The sequence below is a fragment of the Pipistrellus hanaki genome (assembly GCF_964339955.1).
Source record: "Pipistrellus hanaki genome assembly, chromosome: 1".
Lineage (NCBI taxonomy): Eukaryota > Metazoa > Chordata > Mammalia > Chiroptera > Vespertilionidae > Pipistrellus > Pipistrellus hanaki.
Window position 1 is genome coordinate 53,199,948 of NC_140503.1, and position 17,467 is coordinate 53,217,414.

A 17,467-nucleotide genomic window follows, 5' to 3' on the forward strand; every position below is an offset into this window, starting at 1 on the left:
TCAGGAAACAACGAAATCCATAGCTCTCTTGTTCCCTAAAGTGTAAACCATTAAGGTAACTTCATGCTACAAATAGCCAGAAATGCTTTGAAATACCTTTTAAACAAACAGATAATTTGTTATATGTGGGGTTCAGTACTTGCTTCAAATTTTGCCTCAATCTGGATCCTTTGATAAAGTTCTTTAAAATATGATGTTTAAAAAGTCAAAATAAAGGAGATTATGTAACAAAAGAAATTAAATAAATTTACCACCTTGAAATGAGAAAGCCTAGTCTCAAAGAGATTAAAATGCTAACTTAAATCCATAGTTGGACCATTATTTCAAACCTCACTACTCTACTCTGTGATTTATATGTGACAAAGAGAAATTAGAAGTAGGAGTAGGTCCCGTTATCCTTGCAATGGATACATTGGAAGGACCCTCATTAAGTCTTGTCCTCTTTGCTCTCCCTGCTGCACTTGGCCCTGGAGAAACCTTTCTTTGTTCACATTCTCTCATTCCCAGCTTTCTCTAGAGTCCTGTGTGCTTAATGGGTCTCCTTAGTCAGAGGGGCAGCCACCTCTAGAAAAGTGATTTTTCCATCAGTAATTTCCTTCCTGCTGAGCAGGTCTGCCTGCTGTTTGTTTTGTTCCCAGCTGTGCTATGGAAAAACAAAGATGTAACCAAGTTCTAGGAGTAGTTTAGCTGCTTGTTTTCTGATTTCTCAGCCTATTTCCCTCTCCATTGGATACCTGTGACTCACTGTCATTCCTCTTGGGCAACAGAATGGTCCGAGGAAGGAGCCTCAGGGGTAGTTTGGTTTCCTAGCCCCAGATACAATCAAGATTGCAGTCTTTTCAGGAAATGTTTGGTGAGAATAAAAAATTTGACTTTATATGTAGGAGTATTGAAATATTAATAGCAGCATCTTATTTTAATGATTAGAACTTTGCAACTAACAGATAGGTTCTTGGCTAATATTTCATTGGCATTGTTTTGCAAATGAGCTCTCACTGCCCCAATGCTAAGGAAGCATTTTGTAGTAAATATGTTATCAGAGAGGAGATCTCCAAGTTCCCTTCTGTTGCTCTTGGGAGTGAGCTTCTTGGGACCCCAAGAAAAGGAATTTTCTGAGACCCGCATGGGAGGATGAGATATTGTAGAGAGCTTTATTTCTGTGGAATTAACCCCTAGGTTTCCCAAGGTCCCATTTCCCTTTGCCCTGCCATAGAACAAGTATAGCTGTGGCTTCAGCAGAGCTAGAATCAGTATCCATTCCAGCATCAGGGTCGCTTAGTTTGTGTTACCAGTTGCAGTACATCAGTCCATTGTATGTGGGGTCCACAGGGTCATATGGCTATGGAGAAAACACCAAATGCAAGAGAGCCACAAGCCAAGAGAGTGAAATCCTTTGTTTGTGGGATTATGTATTCCCAAATTTACTAGGGTTTGTAATGGCCCTGCCTACTGTAGCCAATGACCTATGTTTCCAGGTTTGACTGACAGGTACCTTCCCTACTCACCCCAACTTTACTGCACAGTTGTCTATCTCCCCAATTGCCCTAGTCTCTTCTCTCAGTAATCTTGGTAATTCCCTGGGGAGTGTGAAGTTGCAGCTTCCTGGTGAAGCTGCTCAAATGACATGTTATAATGTCTAGCCTCCCTTATGTTCCTTTTCTATTATTAGTAACTAGCTAATTACTGTGGTATCAGATAGGCTCCTCAAATGGATGTGGAAAAGCTTAAGGGAGGAAAATTGATAGACTGTCTCAGAGCTTCCATTATGTTAGTACCACTGATTACAAGAGTCTAGATTTGTTTTCCCTGGTACTAAGAAGTGTTGTGGGATTTTTCTCCAGGAACATTCATTTGTAGGGCAGAAGCCAGGAAGGGGTTTGGAGGTTTAAGCCAACAATAAAAGGATAATGAGGCCAGCAAATCCAGGTTTATGAAGTGTTTGTAGATAATTAATTCCAAGTAAGGAGGGAATCCAGCATGTCAACAATAGGGCCATTAATCTTGACAAAGGGAGTAAACAAGATTCAAGAGAAGAAAGAATTATGGAAGAAATGACAGATAAGGAGAAGAGGAGGTGCTGCACACAGATCTTGAAGGAGAACATGCTGGTCAGGTCATATGTTCATCCTTGCATTTGAATAGCATATTGAATGAAAACTGAAAGGCCACCCAGGGAGTTGAATTATTACAGGGTCCTAACAATTATAGCAGCATCAGTTACCATTCATTGAATGCTTGTTATGTCCTAGGTACTATGCTAAATTCTTTACTTGCACTCTCTTATGTAATTCTCGCATAAATCCTATGAGGTAGATAATATTATCCCTTTTTTCTGAAAGATGAAAATGAAGCCTGGAGAAGTTGGGTAAGGGACAGGCAAGTGGCAGAACTGGGATTCCCACCCAACTCTCTCAACGCAGAGCACTTAACCATTGCCAAGCATGCAAAAGTTACAGTAAATAGCAATTCTATAGTATTGCTTCTATTCGTATCTGAAGATATTTGTTTTTCAAAAATACATACATGTAGGAAAATAGGGGTCTCACATATCTTTAATAAATTTATTAAAAATTATTGTCCTAGTATTTATGGACCTGATTTTCTTAAGAACATACCATCCTATATAATAAATCCCAAATATGCAAATCAACTAAATGGTGGAAGATCGGCAGAATGACTGGCAGAACGACCAGTTGCTATGACGTACACTGACCAGCAGGGGGCAGAAGCTCAATGCAGGAGCTGCTTCCTGGTGGTCAGTGTGCTCCCAAAGAAGTAGTGCCACTCAGACAAAAGCCAGACTCATGGCTTACAGCTGGCAAGCACAGCCGTGGTTGTGGGAGCCTCGTCTGCCTCCGTGCAGGCGGGTAATAAGGAATGAGAGGTCTCAGACTGCGAGAGCCCCGGACTTCAAGAGGAATATCTGACTGCTGGCTTAGGCCCGATCCCCCCAGCAGGTGGACATTCCCTGAGGGGTCCCGGACTGTGAGAGGGTGTAAGCCTAGCTGAGGGGGACCCCTTCCCCCCATCCCAGTGCACAAATTTCATGTACCAGACCTCTAGTTTATTAAGTAAACACCATGTTATGCAACATGATATGTGGATTATATCCCGTTTGCCTTGCAGAATGTGCCTAAGCCTGGAACACTAGGAACTTTAATTCAGAGTGCCTGTGTGTGTAAGCAGAGTAACCTGTGTGTGGAAGCAGAGTTGGGCTTTATCTGTAGCAGTTCTCCTGTGGTGTGCGCCCTACTGCTAGATAGGTCAGAGGTTCTGGTGTTCTGGGGTCTTCCTGTGCACTGGCATGCATGATGAGCTGGCCTGGGAGACTCAATTGCCCCATGTGCCGGCTTCACTTTGTTTGCACTGATGGTTCTGCTCCCTATAAGTCTGGATGGCGGAAGGAAAGAGGCAAAGATCCACCTTGTGGCTTCTGGCTCCTTTCCTGCATTTGGGGGAGGAATAAAGGAAATTGGACAGATCAGAAAGCCCTCTGAGGCCTTTCTGAAGCTCCCAGGATTGGTAACCCTGTGAGATCTAGGCCACCAAATTTCCCCACCTCTTCTGCTGGGGGCACCTGAGGTCCGAGGGGCACAAACCCAGCCTTTTTCTTTCCTCTTCCTTCAAATCATTCTCCAGCCCTTAATCCAGAAAAGAGGGACCTGCAATTGCTTAACTTTTCTGTTCCCCACATACTTTCTGAATACAATTTCACAGGTACCACATGCCATAACGTGTCACTTGGACTCCCTGAATGAATAACCCAACGATCTTCAGAGCTTTCTTAGAGCAGTTTCCTTGACTTTCTTGCTCATCCTTCCTACTGCTGACTCCAGAGAGTCACCTTCATGCATAAAAGTGACAGAAATTACAGACACTTTGTGGAAACCCCCTCTTTTTTTTATTAACTATGCCCAAACACAGCACAATAAAATAACTATTCTGTCATTAAACACACCTTATAAACTTTTTGGTAATGTTTACTTGATTGTGACATTGAAGTCAGTGTGTGGATGCTGAAGCATACTACTTATGCTCCACCAGTGTGGGTGGCCACTCACAACTAAAAAACCCAGAAGGGACTCTGCTAACAGTGACTCTCATTCAAGCATCTGGCTTTGCCACGGTTCTTGTCATGTCTGCTGGTGCTTGTCTCTTTCTTTGAGGAGCTCACAAGGTGACCCTTTTGTGAGAGTTTGGTCAAGACAACATGGAATAGATCATTTGGTCATAAGAATAGCAAGTCAGTGAGTAGTGATTAAAACCAGGTTAAGATGGATGCTGTCTTAACTATACCAGGTTTAATTGTGTTATGTGTATTATATCCTGTTTGCCTTACAGAATGTGCCTAAGCCTGGACACAAGAGAACAGACTCCACCCACAGCAGCAATGAGTCTGAATACACCTTTAGCACTGAAATTGGAGAAACTGAAGACATTCCATTGAGGACAGAGGTACACTTTGTTTTATTTATTCATTCATTTATTTATTTATATTAAGTTTAGAGAGAGGGAAATGAAAGAGAGAGAGAGAGAGAGGGAGGGAGAGAGGGAGAGAGGGAAAGAGAGAGAGGAGGGAGAGAAAGAATGAATATCTATGTGAGAGAGTAACATCTATCGGCTACCTTCCATATGCACCTCAACTGGGGATCGGATCCACTCCCTTCTGGTGTATAGGATAGCACTCCAGCCAACAGAGCCACACTGGCCAGGGCGAATTCAGAGGTACATTTTAGACACCTCTCACTAAAAGTAGAATATGACCATGCTATTGTTAACAGAGCACATTTCCATTGCAGAGCAGATCCCATTTGCCCATAAATGTATACTTTGTTTTGAACTGTTTATTATTCAGATGTGACTTAGAGGTGCTTAGTTAGCTATGTATTATATACTTACTGCATATATTTTTTTGACATTTTAATTTTAATGTAATTTTGATGACCAGATTTTCCCTTTTTTAATTCCCTTTTATAACTTAATGTAATCTATGTATTCTAGTAACAAAAATATAGCCTATCATGAATTTATTTTCGACAGAGGAAAATTATTTAAAAAGTAAGCCTTTACAATGGTAAGATATGTACACAGATAATAATTTAATTAAAAATAAATTTAAAAAAATAAAAATAAATAAAAAGTAAGCCTTTGCCCTTGAATATTATAAATACCAATGCCCAAGAGTTTTATAAGACTGCTGCCTCTGTTTGATGACAGTTGTTGTTTTTTTTTAAATATATTTTATTGATTTTTTACAGAGAGGAAGAGAGAGGGATAGAGAGTTAGAAACATCGATGAGAGAATCATCGATCAGCTGCCTCCTGCTTAACCGCTACTGGGGATGTGCCCACAACCAAGTTACATGCCCTTGACCGGAATTGAACCTGGAACCCTTCAGTTCGCAGGCGGACGCTCTATCCACTGAGCCAGACCCGTTAGGGCTTAATGACAGTTTTTGCAAATGTAATTTTCTTCCACAAAAATACTTTAAAAATAGCTTATAAATCTGCCTTAGTGCTTTGTATTATGTGGTATAAAACCAAAATGACATATTCCTGTAACTACAAGAATACAGTGATGTTTCTCTCTTTCCTTCTCCCTTCCTCTTTCTGAAATTAATAAAAGCATATTTTTAAAAAAGAAAGTGCTTTGATTATGCCTATCTTTAAAAGATAACACAAATATATAATGAAAATATTATTTCACTTCCATAAATCTATAGCAGGAAGACTGAACAAAATTATGGGTTTTCTCTGGATATGAGATTGATTATGCTTGCATTTCTCTTCTTTGTACTTTTCTTATTTCCTAGATTTTCTCTAGAAATGTATTTTGCCTTTATAGAGAGGCCCGATGCACAAAATTTTTGCAGGAGCAGGCCTTCCTTCCCCCGGTTGCCGGCACCACTTCCCTCTGGCATCCGGGACCGGTCTTCCTTGCAGCCCCAGCTTTGTCCGGAAGGACATCCGGTCTAATTAGCATATTATGTTTTTATTACTATAGATTAAAAACATTTGTCTTAAAAATTGACAATTGGAAATATAAGATTAGCTAATCAGTTAATTATCTTTTGACCTTTTAGTTAAATAAATGTTATTATCTTTCTCTCAAACAAGAAGAGACTCCTTATTATTCCATTAAATCTAAAGATACAATTCTTTCTCTTCTTACCTCATTAAAAGTTCAAATCCCAAGTACGCAAGGTGAAACAATTATGGCTCTCTCAGAACTTCCATGATGGTGGTTAGTTCTTTCTGTTTGCTTATCTTTAATTAGTGTGTCTTTATTTATCCTAGTAGTTCTCACTGTGATTCTGTTTTAGAACCAACTGCCATACTTTTTAAAATGCTACCAGGATATCTTTCAGTTTATTAAGGGGTATATATGTTTTCGTTTTCTCTCATTCTGATCTCAATATGTTTATGCTGACTGCCTATTCTTTTTCTTTTTTTTTTTAATATATATATATTTTATTGACTTTTTACAGAGAGGAAGGGAGAGAGATAGAGAGCTAGAAACGTCGATGAGAGAGAAACCTCGACCAGCTGCCTCTTGCACACCCACTACTGGGTATGTGCCCGCAACCAACGTACATGCCCTTGACCGGAATCGAACCTGGGACCTTTCAGTCTGCAGACCGACGCTCTACCGCTGAGCCAAACTGGTTTCGGCTGCTGACCGCCTTTTCAAAATTATTTTTCCAATTACAAAGAATTCAAATATAGAAATGTCTAAAGTAAAAATTAAAACTTTCCCATAGTACCTCCCATTTTCCAAGGTAACCATTGAAGGCCTTCTAGATGTTTGTATGCTAAGTGCTATGTATTTTTAAAACTCCACATACATTTATGTTTTTTCTAAATAAAACAAAAGATCATAATATAAATACTGTCCTGCAACTTGTATATTTTACTTTTAATACTTTATTCTGGGAGATATTTATCTACTCATATAGATCTATTTCATTCTTTTTAATAGCTATAAAGTATGTCATAATTTGGCTTTACCATAATTTATTTAAAAACACTCCCATTAACTAACATATGGGTTCTTTGCAGTTTTTTGTAATGATAAAAATAATGCTGCAATAAACATCTTTTTCCATATATTTTTGTGTATTTGTTTAAGTAGTATATCTGTGGGATTAATTTTTAAACATAGATTGCTAGTTAAAGGGTATCACACATTTAAATTTTAATAGGCCTAGTTTTACTTCCACCAATATCATGTAAGACCCTGTTACTAAAACATGGCACTATAAATCTTCCCAGTCTTTGCCAACCTTATAGGGGGAAAATAATACCTCACTGTTGTTTCATTTGCCTTTCTCCTAGTAGCTAAGTTGACCTATTACATCTATATTCTTTGGCCCTTTATATTTTTTCTGTAAGTTTGACTATTTTTTCTTTTGGTCTATGCATCATTTTCTCATTGGCTTATATATCTTCTGGATTGTCTTGACCATCTTATTTTTCCTGGGACTTAGGAGCCAAGTGAGAAGAAGGTACCACTGGACATGTCATTGTTCCTCAAGCTCCAGAAACGGGTCACGGAGCTGGAGCAGGAGAAGCAGGTGATGCAGGATGAGCTGGACCGCAAGGAGGAGCAGGTGCTCCGCAGCAAGGCAAAGGTGCGAGATGCTGTCCACCCCAGGCCGCGGGCAAACCCAGCGCTGAGGCTGTGGCTTTATATCCAGTTCTATAGTTTCTCCTTTTTCTTTTTCCAGTTTTTTTTCATTGATTAAGGTATTACATGTGTCCGTATCCCCCCATTCTCCCTCCCACCCCACTCCCATACATGCCCTTAACCCCCAGTGTCTTGCGTCCATTGGTTATGCTTATATGCATGCATATACTTCTTAATGGAAGCCCAGCCTAGAAGCACTTTAACCAAGTAGGATTTGGTTCAAGTAGTGAGGGTTGACCTCTCCTCGCTGTTTTCTTCAGAGCAAGGAAATATTCTAAGAATAAAAATGTAACAATTAAAATATAACTACTTGTTTATAAAGTTTGTAATTTATCTTTTCCTTAGGAAGAAGAACGGCCACAAATTAGAGGTGCAGAACTGGAATATGAGTCACTCAAGGTAATGGAATATTTCTGTCCAAGACCTGAAATAGAGATCTGCTGAGAGCCTCTCTTTTTCTCAGAGAACATGTTTCTGGGCACCTGAGGCCCTAGCTTAAGCTTTATTCAGGCATTACGTCTAGCCTTGTATTGTTTCCTTTGATAAGTTCTATTCTGTATACAGAAACAGGACTAGTAGCTGAAATTTGAGGCTGTAGAAGGTAGTAAAGGACATGGACCCTAACATCAAACTGCCTAGGTTCAGATGCTAAATCCACCACTATATGGCTGTGTGCAAGTCATGTATCCTTCCTGTGCCTCAGTTTTCTATAATATGGGGATAGGACTCTTATGAGGGCTATCTGAACTAATCCATGTAAATAGGTTAGAATAGTACTGTATTTAATAGTATCCAACAAATGTTGGCTGTTAACAATATCATCATCATTTTTTAAATATAGGTATTTTACACATCAGATCTAATTCTTACAACAGTCCTGCAAGTTAGTATTTAGTTCCCATTTTATAGATAAGAAAATCGAAGCCAGGAGATATAAGTAAGTTCCCTAAGATCACCCCACTGGAAACCTACAGGTATCTCTGACTTCAAACCCCATACTCTAACCACCAAACCCTACTGAAACTAGAGGAATGGGGTTAGGAATCTGATTTCTAGCTCTACTCACTCTGCCTACGTCACACGAAAATGAACAAATAAAGACATCCTCTGTATGTGAAGAAGCCTAGATCACAGAGTTCCCAGTATTAGCTTGAGTGTTTCTCAGAATGTTGTTTCTGGATCAGGACCATCACCATCGGCTGGTAACTTGGAAATGCACATTTGTGGGCCTATGGAATTGGAAACTCTGTGGGTAGGCGCTGCACCTGTCCTCCAAGCAGTCTTGATGCTCGAGGAAGCTTAGGAAACAGTGCACAGAGTGTAAGTGTCAGAGTAAAGACAGCCATGCTTTCTGTTGCAGACATGAGCAATGCGCATCTGAGTACCAGCTGGTGGGAGACGGGATAGGAAGGAACATTCTTTTGCACATAAGGTTGAACTAATTCATGAAAGAAAAGATTCCTTTTTCTTAAGTAGAAAAAAAAAAGACTAAATCTAAAACATGTTGAAAAATCTGATATGGTGCTACAAGCACACAATTACCTCTGGAAAAAAAGCAATAAAATATTTTATCTTTATACAGAAGTATTTCATGTCCACCATCATAAGGCCTTATCTCATGTGCTAAATAAGTCATCATGGTGCTTTTATTTATTTATTTATTTATTTATTTATTTATTTAAAAAATTTTCAATTACAGTTCACATTCAATATTATTTTGTATTAGGTTCAGGTATAAACATGGTGCTTTTAAATGACTGTGTACTGCACTGTTTCTCAACTGGTATTCTGTAACATTTGTATTCTAGTGCCAGTAAATATATTTTAATGTGAGAACTCTATTCTGGGTTCCCATTGCCATTGCTTGAGCAGGATGTGCAGAGGCAGCACCTTGCAGCATAAGGATGGCTGCTGGTATGTGCGAGTGTGAAGGAAGTGTGCATCCATCTGGATGGTGAAGGAGGAGGTGGCCCATACTTCCTCCCACCTCTCAGAACTCTGCCAGCAACTTAGCATGTCACACAGGAAAGGAGTGTGAAAAAGATATATCCATGCTTGTTTCGGCAACATACATACTAAAATTGGAGCAATACAGAGACTAGCATGGCCCCTGTGCAAGGATGATATGCAAATCCGTGGAACTTTTTATATATATATATTTTAAAAAGATTATTTGTTTTCATCAAAATACTAAGGGGAATTTAATTAGTTTAAGTGATGTGGTAATTTTTTTTTTTATTAGAAGTTAAAAGCCTGAGATTTCAGTGGTCTTTTCATTCTGTTTTATAAAGGAAATAAAAAGATGTCCCTCTTCTTTCAGGGAGCCACTCATTTGAACTCTTTATTGGAAATAACCTGACTAGCTGGACCCTCATAGTTGCCCTTACATTTATTTACCCACAAACAAAACTGGGCTTCCTAGGACTGGGCTAAACTCGCCCCTTGGAACTCCGCAATCGCCAGGCCTGGGAACACACCCTGGGCAGGCCTGGAATAAATTCGACTCTGGAATTTAGGTTGATGAACCAAACTACCATTCACCTTGCTCAATTCTCCTTGATGTCAGACTTCCTGAGTTTGCAGAGTGGAGTTCCCAGTAGAACCTGGGAAGCCATTCACTAGGGTAGCTCTAACAATCTTTTCCAGCAGAATTCTTCTACCATCTTGGGGGAAGATGAATATTCCAATGTAAAGTTGAGGATGACAGCAATGAACTATTCTTTGTCTCCTTACACAGCGACAAGAACTAGAATCAGAAAACAAAAAACTGAAAAATGAGCTAAATGAGTTGCGCAAAGCCCTTAGTGAGAAAAGCGCCCCAGAGGTGACTGCTCCGGGGGCACCAGCATACCGTGTCCTCATGGAGCAGCTGACCTCTGTGAGCGAGGAGCTCGATGTCCGCAAAGAGGAGGTCCTCATCCTGAGGTCTCAGCTGGTGAGCCAGAAAGAGGCCATCCAACCCAAGGTAAGCACAAGCAAGTGGCTAAGGAGGGTGTTAGGGTTTTGGTCTCTGTTTCTTTCTGTCTATCCATTCCGTCCATTGTATAATGAAGGGAACACTTAAGAGCATTTTTAGTCTAAATGAAAATATTATAATTTTTTAAAAATCTCAGTGTTATTTTAAAAATGATTGCAAATGTCATTTGGAGTGAGCAAAAAGCACATGAAATCCCAAAGCGTATTCAGTCTCATCTCTCACTCATGAGCCAAGTGCTTTTAAAGTTATTTTTTGTAATAATTTGGCCACAATTTTGATAAAAAAATAAAATGCTATTAAGTACACAAATCCATAAATTGTCTTGCAATGGGAAAGCATGAATGACTTTAAAATTATTTGTTGAAGGTAGCCTGTTTAACTGGAAAGATAACATGGAGAGGAGATCAGTGGTGGAAGTTGCATGGAGATTTCTGCTCGTTTCAGGGAGTTCTGTTTACTAGGGAAGCTGTCCCAGCGGGAGGGGCTGTGGTTAGTGAGGCAGCAGAAAGGACCATGCTGGAAGATATAGATGGCCCTCTGAAGTTCTTTCCTGCCCTCAGTATTTTGAGACCATGTGCTGATCAGAAATGGGCCTTTTTGTCATGTGCCATCAGATAAAAATGATCGGATTAATCACCTTAAAGCCTGTGTTCATGCAGCAAAGTGTTACCAAAGCTTGAGGCAATCAACTATCCCAACTGCGTGACATGCCAAATGAAATATGACTGTGATATATGATGAACTGGGTGCTTGAAAGATGTGAGAATGCTTCTCTTAGAAATGGTAGTTGTGCAGGTGGCTGAGATACCGAACCTTGCACATAGGTTTGGATCTAATAATGGCAACTCTCACCTAGGGTTAACATTGATCCAGAAAATATAAAATTCTGGAAAATCCCAGTAACAAATGGATTTATATGAAGAAATGACCTTCCTTATTTTAAAACCAATCCCAAACCCCTTAAGTCTGAAATGAGAAGTTGGAGATTGGGAGTCTCTCCCTGGGGTTGGCCCTATGTGTACATCTTGCCTTCCCTGGGGCTGACGACCACTCAAGAAACAAGTCCTCGCCTCTGCTTGCTGGAGCAGAGTCCACAATCAGGATTTCTTTCTCTGGTTCCCTTGTGACAAATTGGTATTCTCATAGGAAACTTCAGTAAGAGTTACGGGAAAGGAAAAGAAAAATGAACCAAGGGGCATAAAAACAATCCAGCTAACAGAGCGCATGGTTCTGAGATCACACACCCTCACTTACCGAATTTGCACACCCCATGTGATGACTGCTTGTCAGCCTCTAATGGGCTGGCCCTGTCTAATCGAGGTTTCTGCTCTCTGAGCTTCCAGCTTACACATGGTAGCAGCTTGTCCTCTCCTGGGGTGCTGACTGAGACCTTTTAGATACACCAGGGCTGATCATTCCACTCAGTTTCTAGTCATAAACACATATGTCACAACTTCTTTGCAAGACAATGGTGACACCCAGTGAGCAAGGTGATGATCCAGCCTAGCCAGGTCTAGTGTCTGCTCCACCCCCTTGAGTACTCTAGGAGGCTTCACTGTAACTCTCACATCACAAACACTGGGGAGGATTTTTCCCATGAACTCTAACAGGAGGGCTGTTCCTTCACATACTAAAAATACTTTACAATAAAAAAATACAGAAAGAATTTCATGCACTTATTCCTGAGAATTAAGACTTGCCATCACATAAATGTTAATGTCCACCTTATGTCAGTTTCACGAATATTTATTTATCTAATGAGTTAGTTTTAGAGTAACAATTCATGGTTGTTTTTTACAGTTAGCTCTTATTTGTTATGATGGAGACTCAGTGGTAGAATTTATTTATAGAAGTAAGGGTTTATCGTTTTCTCCATTTGTTTTTTGTGCTTGCCAACTTGGGATTTTCAGGATGACAAGGTAATTATAAAATTTTTAGTATATACTATTTAATCCTAATGTTAGTTTACAAATATTCCTCGTTATATGCAATTAATGCTTTTTGGCCACCAAGACTATTTTTATATTTGGGATGTCAATGGGAAAACGTGGATAATAGTAGTCTCCAGTCTGGCTCACAGAGAGGCCTCCCTGACTTCTAATTCACAGCCAGCTCTGTGCTTCACTGTGGTGGTTGTAGGGCATCCACAGAGTGGGGGTGAGGGGGGAACCTTTAACTTGGAGAATCTCCCGTGCTCACCTGTCTACCACCTGTGGGTCTGAGGGTGAAGAGGAGCCTGAGTTGCTGAGCACACCTGGAAGGGTGGGATTTTCCTACATGGTTCAACCCTTTCAGGACTTCCGGTCCCTGGCTCAGGGGAGACACACTGAGCAGAGAGTCAGTAACTTGCTAACCCTGGCAGTCTAAGCCTGATCCCGGGCCCAGCCACCACTCGTTAGCTAAGATAGGCCAATTGAGGGAAAGATGGGCAACACACTAGGAGGCCTGGCTCAGCACAGCAACGCACTAAAGAGACCCAGTTTTCCTCTATATTAGTTAATTCAATCAATTTACCTAATTATGAAAAGTTCAAAACCACATTCTGTAAGTAGGTCCTCAGATATCAGAGAATACACGTAGCATTAGAGAACCCGAGCCTTTGAGAGTTATTACTTAAAACTTAAAAATTTGAGTATGGCCCTTTATGGAATAGAAAGATTTTCTCCTTTCAGAGAAAGAGAAAAAGGAAGTTTTTCTATGATATGTGTACTAAAATTGCTAAAGAAATGCTGTATTTGGTGTTTCTGGAAAAAGATGTTTAAAATGTAATAAAATATAAGCTTTTGTTAATAGCTTTTATCAGATTCTATTTGGTCTTCTCTAAGGATACATTTATAAACTCACAAAAGAACAGCAATAGGAGAAAAGTGGGATTATTTTTTTTTTTTTAAAGGAAGCTTCTAATGAACACTAACATTCAAAAGCAAGTGTTGGTAGACCTCTAGTTGGCATTCAAGTTATCTAAGATCCTGGTATTTGAAGTGGATTCTATGAGTGCCACTTCATTTTGAGATCTTGCTGGAGCAAACTTGGATGAAAGGATCAGATATGTACTATTTAGACAAATATGATGGCCCATTGGGTTCTATTCTTTAGAGACTATAAAACAGTGGTTCTTATTGTGTATTTTTGCTTTGGTTTAGGAGAGATAATAGAATAGCTGAGTAGAAGCAAAATTTTGAAATTATAGTAGTTTTCAGACAGATTAGACCACAAGGGAAAAATAAAAAGGAAGTAAAAAGGTCTAACAGAAAAGTTCTTTTTATATAAAACTAGAGGCACGGGAGACAAAATTGTGTGTGGGTACTGTCCCGAGGCCTAGCCTGTGATCAGGGCCATCTTTCCCGGCTGCCACCCACCCCAGTTCTCCATTCCCCATCCGGTGATGGGAGCCTGACAGGAGCCTGACAGCCAGGGGAAGGACAGAGAGGTCAGTCGTTTGCCTGCTCGCTGGCCCCACCCCCACTTCCCATTGTCCTGGTGCCACCCGCATCCCCCTCCACCCACTCCAATTCCCCATTCGCCATTGGCAGTGATTGGACCAGGGAAAGGAACCACCAAGAGGTGGGTCGGTGCACCTCATAGTGACTGGTCGAGCAGTCATTCTGTTCATTCTGCCATTATGGTCACTGGACTTTTATTACAGAGGATCATTAGGAATTCTGACCTGCCAGGTGTTTATTTCAAAAGCTTATGTACCATGTGATACTGTAACAGAGGAAAAAGTAATGAATAACAGCAGATGGTAGATATTTATAAAGAGCTAAATTCTTCCCATTTATATATATCTAAAGATGTGAGGAAAGGCTTTTCATTTTGCTAAAGCATACATTTGAATGCTACCTCTTTCAATGTACAATGCTATCTCTTGTACTGAGTTTTTCATGAAGAATGAGATTTATGTCCAACTTTTAGTGTGTTATTATAACTGATAATATAATATTATAAGTATTACAATAACAATGTTTTATTATAATAACTGATCAAAAAGTAGGAAGAACAGTTTTGTCCATTTCACTAAATACTCAGTGGCTTTTATTCTAATGCTGTGTATATATTTTGAAATATATACATTTATACTATATATACATATATATATATTAAACATATGAAACCTAATTTATATGTATAAAGTATATAGTATATACAGCATTAGAACACTAACCGGTCAAGAATGCCTTAGAACTTTATAATGGAATATAGATATTCACCCCCAACACACACACACACACACACACACACACACAATGTAAAAGAACATAGCCTGTCAATTATTTTATTTATAGGGCTGTGGTATTTGGAATCTCATCATGTTCATAGCAGCACATTAAGAATTCTCAAGAGAAGGACTGATGGCTCCCCTTTTCCTTGACTGCCTGTGCCCCCCCGCCTCTGGAGTCTGGAGGGGCAGAGTTTTGGTGGACACATAAACACATGAATATGTTGTATGTGGGCCAAAGCTTGTGAGTTGGTTGTTCATGTGGAAATGTGTCATTTCCCCTTCAGAATACAATGACAGATGCCACAGTACTTTTGGAAGATGTACAAAAAATGAAAGATAAAGGTGAAATAGCGCAAGCATACATTGGTTTGAAAGAAACAAACAGGTAAGTTGATACTGTTTTTATTCCATTTTGGTTTAATCATGTTGATCTTTGATTTTTAGCCTCTTGTACAGAAAGTCAACATATTTATACATTGCTTTAGCAGACATCAACTAACCTTCAAAGGGAATCCAAGTTTTTTAATATGTTCAATAAAATCTCATAACACGGTAGCATTATTGATGAAAGGTGTCAGGGGAAATGTTCTTCACATCATGGGGATATATATGTTTGTATCTTTAAGGTCTTAGCCTTGAGGAGAAAACCAGTTGCTCATTGTTGATTGTCTTGGGTAGTTCCTTTCATTCCTCATTCAGGCTGGTTATTTGTGAGTGCTGTTAGGGGCTACTGCAGTTTCCATCAATCAAAATTTAATGTGAAGGGAAATGATGGAGTATCTGAAATCATATTAGTGGCAGCCATATAATTCTCTAAGGGTTCCATAATTTCTAGGGCAGAACCCTGCTATTTGAGACCACATTTTTCCCCCTAAGTTGTTCTAAAAAAATCCTAATTGGTTTTATCCCATTTACTGTAAATGTGAATGAAATTGCAGATGGCACTCAGCTCAGTTACTCTACACTTAAGAACTTGAGGTGGATTGGCTGAGAATGCAGAATTTGAACCATCTCTAAATGACTGAACTTTCCTGAGGCTTTTTCTGTAGCTGAGTTTATATAACAAAATAAAGGCTGTCTCTGGGATTCCCTCAGGCTTCTTCTCACCCCCTTCCCAGCAGAGCCTTAGTGCTATTGAACTTGCACCTAAAAAGATTACGTGTTTTCAAGAATATGGCCAGTGATGATCACAGAGAAAGGCAGTTCTGGAGATTCTATTATCAGTGTGCAGTCTGGGTCTCCTGGTGCATAGTACCACGATTGGCATATAGAAATACTTCACAAACTAAAGAATATCTTCTTTAATGGGTGGAAAATATTGATAGGAGTATTTGGCTAAACTTGAATTTTAATTTATGAATGTAAAATATAAATGGCACATATCTTGTATCTAAGATTGTGTAAGTATAAAAATAGCTAGATTATGCTGTTATTTCATCCACTGAGCTATTCAGTTACCAGAAATGTAGTGCATGCCTGTTTAATGCCAGTTCCTGTGCTACAAGCTGGGAATACTAGCAGTCAGCAAGGTAAATGCACTCCTTATTTTCACAGGGTTTATGGGCTGTTGGGGAGACAGCTTAGGGAATTTGGACTTCACTTCAATGATAGTGGGAGCTGTTGGAAGATTTTAAGTAGGAAAATATAATGAGATTTGAGTTTTAGAAAGCTAATCCTGGCATTTATGTTAGAGGCTAGGAGTCTAGGTTATGGTGACTTTGATTTAGTTGGTGGTATTAGGCATTGAGAGAAGTGGGACACTTTGAAGATGCATAGGAAGATGAGGTCAGTAAAGCCTTGTGTTTTATTGGAATAGGGGTCATGCTGGATGACTCTGAAGTGTCTGCTGTGGATACTTGGTTGGATGTAGTGATGCCATTTGTGATCCTGGTCTGGGGTGAAAGAAAGTATGGGGTGGAGAAAATTGGTAGATTTACAGATATTGAATTTAAGGAGCTAGGAAGACATCGAAGGAGAGAAATCCATTAGGCATTTGAAAATATAGATCTAAAGCAGGAGAGATGTATGGGCTGAAATATAAATGTTGATGTCATCAGCATATAATATATACAATTGAAACCATGCGAATAGATCAACTCTTCAGGGAGAGATGGTAGGTGGAAATAGAACATGCTCTGGAATTTGTTTTATATAAACACCGTATCAACACAGAAGTCTTGGAGAACTGAGATCTTGGGCTTGGCACCTGATAGCCCTGAAGCTACTGCTTTCCAGCTGCGTAGCCTCCTTAGGCACCTTACTTCCTCCTCAATGTGGCAAAGATGTGTATTGGGTGACTGGGAGAACTTAGTGAAATAATATATGCGGGAGTTATAGACAATACCTGACTCTTAGCAAACACTCATGTATATCATTTTAATAGCCTAGATAGAAGAAATCCTGTAATCAAGCATGCCGTTATTATTTATTATTTATTAATAGCTATTACTTAGTATACACACTTTTAATAAAATGTGTCACATCACTAATATAAAAACAGTTTCCTTAGGCCTTAAAATTAATTTTGAGACAAAGAAAAAAGTCTTTTAAAAGTTGTGTCATAAAAGCTGCAAACTTTGAAC

At 39.4% G+C, this 17,467-nt stretch overlaps 1 protein-coding gene across 4 annotated transcripts in view; it reads left to right on the plus strand.

The window, feature by feature from the left end:
* The window catches only part of MYO5A (myosin VA), a 182,691-nt gene that overhangs the window by 134,396 nt on the left and 30,828 nt on the right, over positions 1 to 17,467 (plus strand). For all 4 annotated transcript variants that reach the window (XM_084894025.1, XM_084894026.1, XM_084894027.1 and 1 more), the window contains exons 25-29: positions 4,342 to 4,455; positions 7,487 to 7,630; positions 8,032 to 8,085; positions 10,424 to 10,651; positions 15,170 to 15,270. In XM_084894025.1, coding sequence (XP_084750151.1) covers positions 4,342 to 4,455; positions 7,487 to 7,630; positions 8,032 to 8,085; positions 10,424 to 10,651; positions 15,170 to 15,270 — 641 coding nt within the window. The remainder of the gene's footprint in view (positions 1 to 4,341; positions 4,456 to 7,486; positions 7,631 to 8,031; positions 8,086 to 10,423; positions 10,652 to 15,169; positions 15,271 to 17,467) is intronic.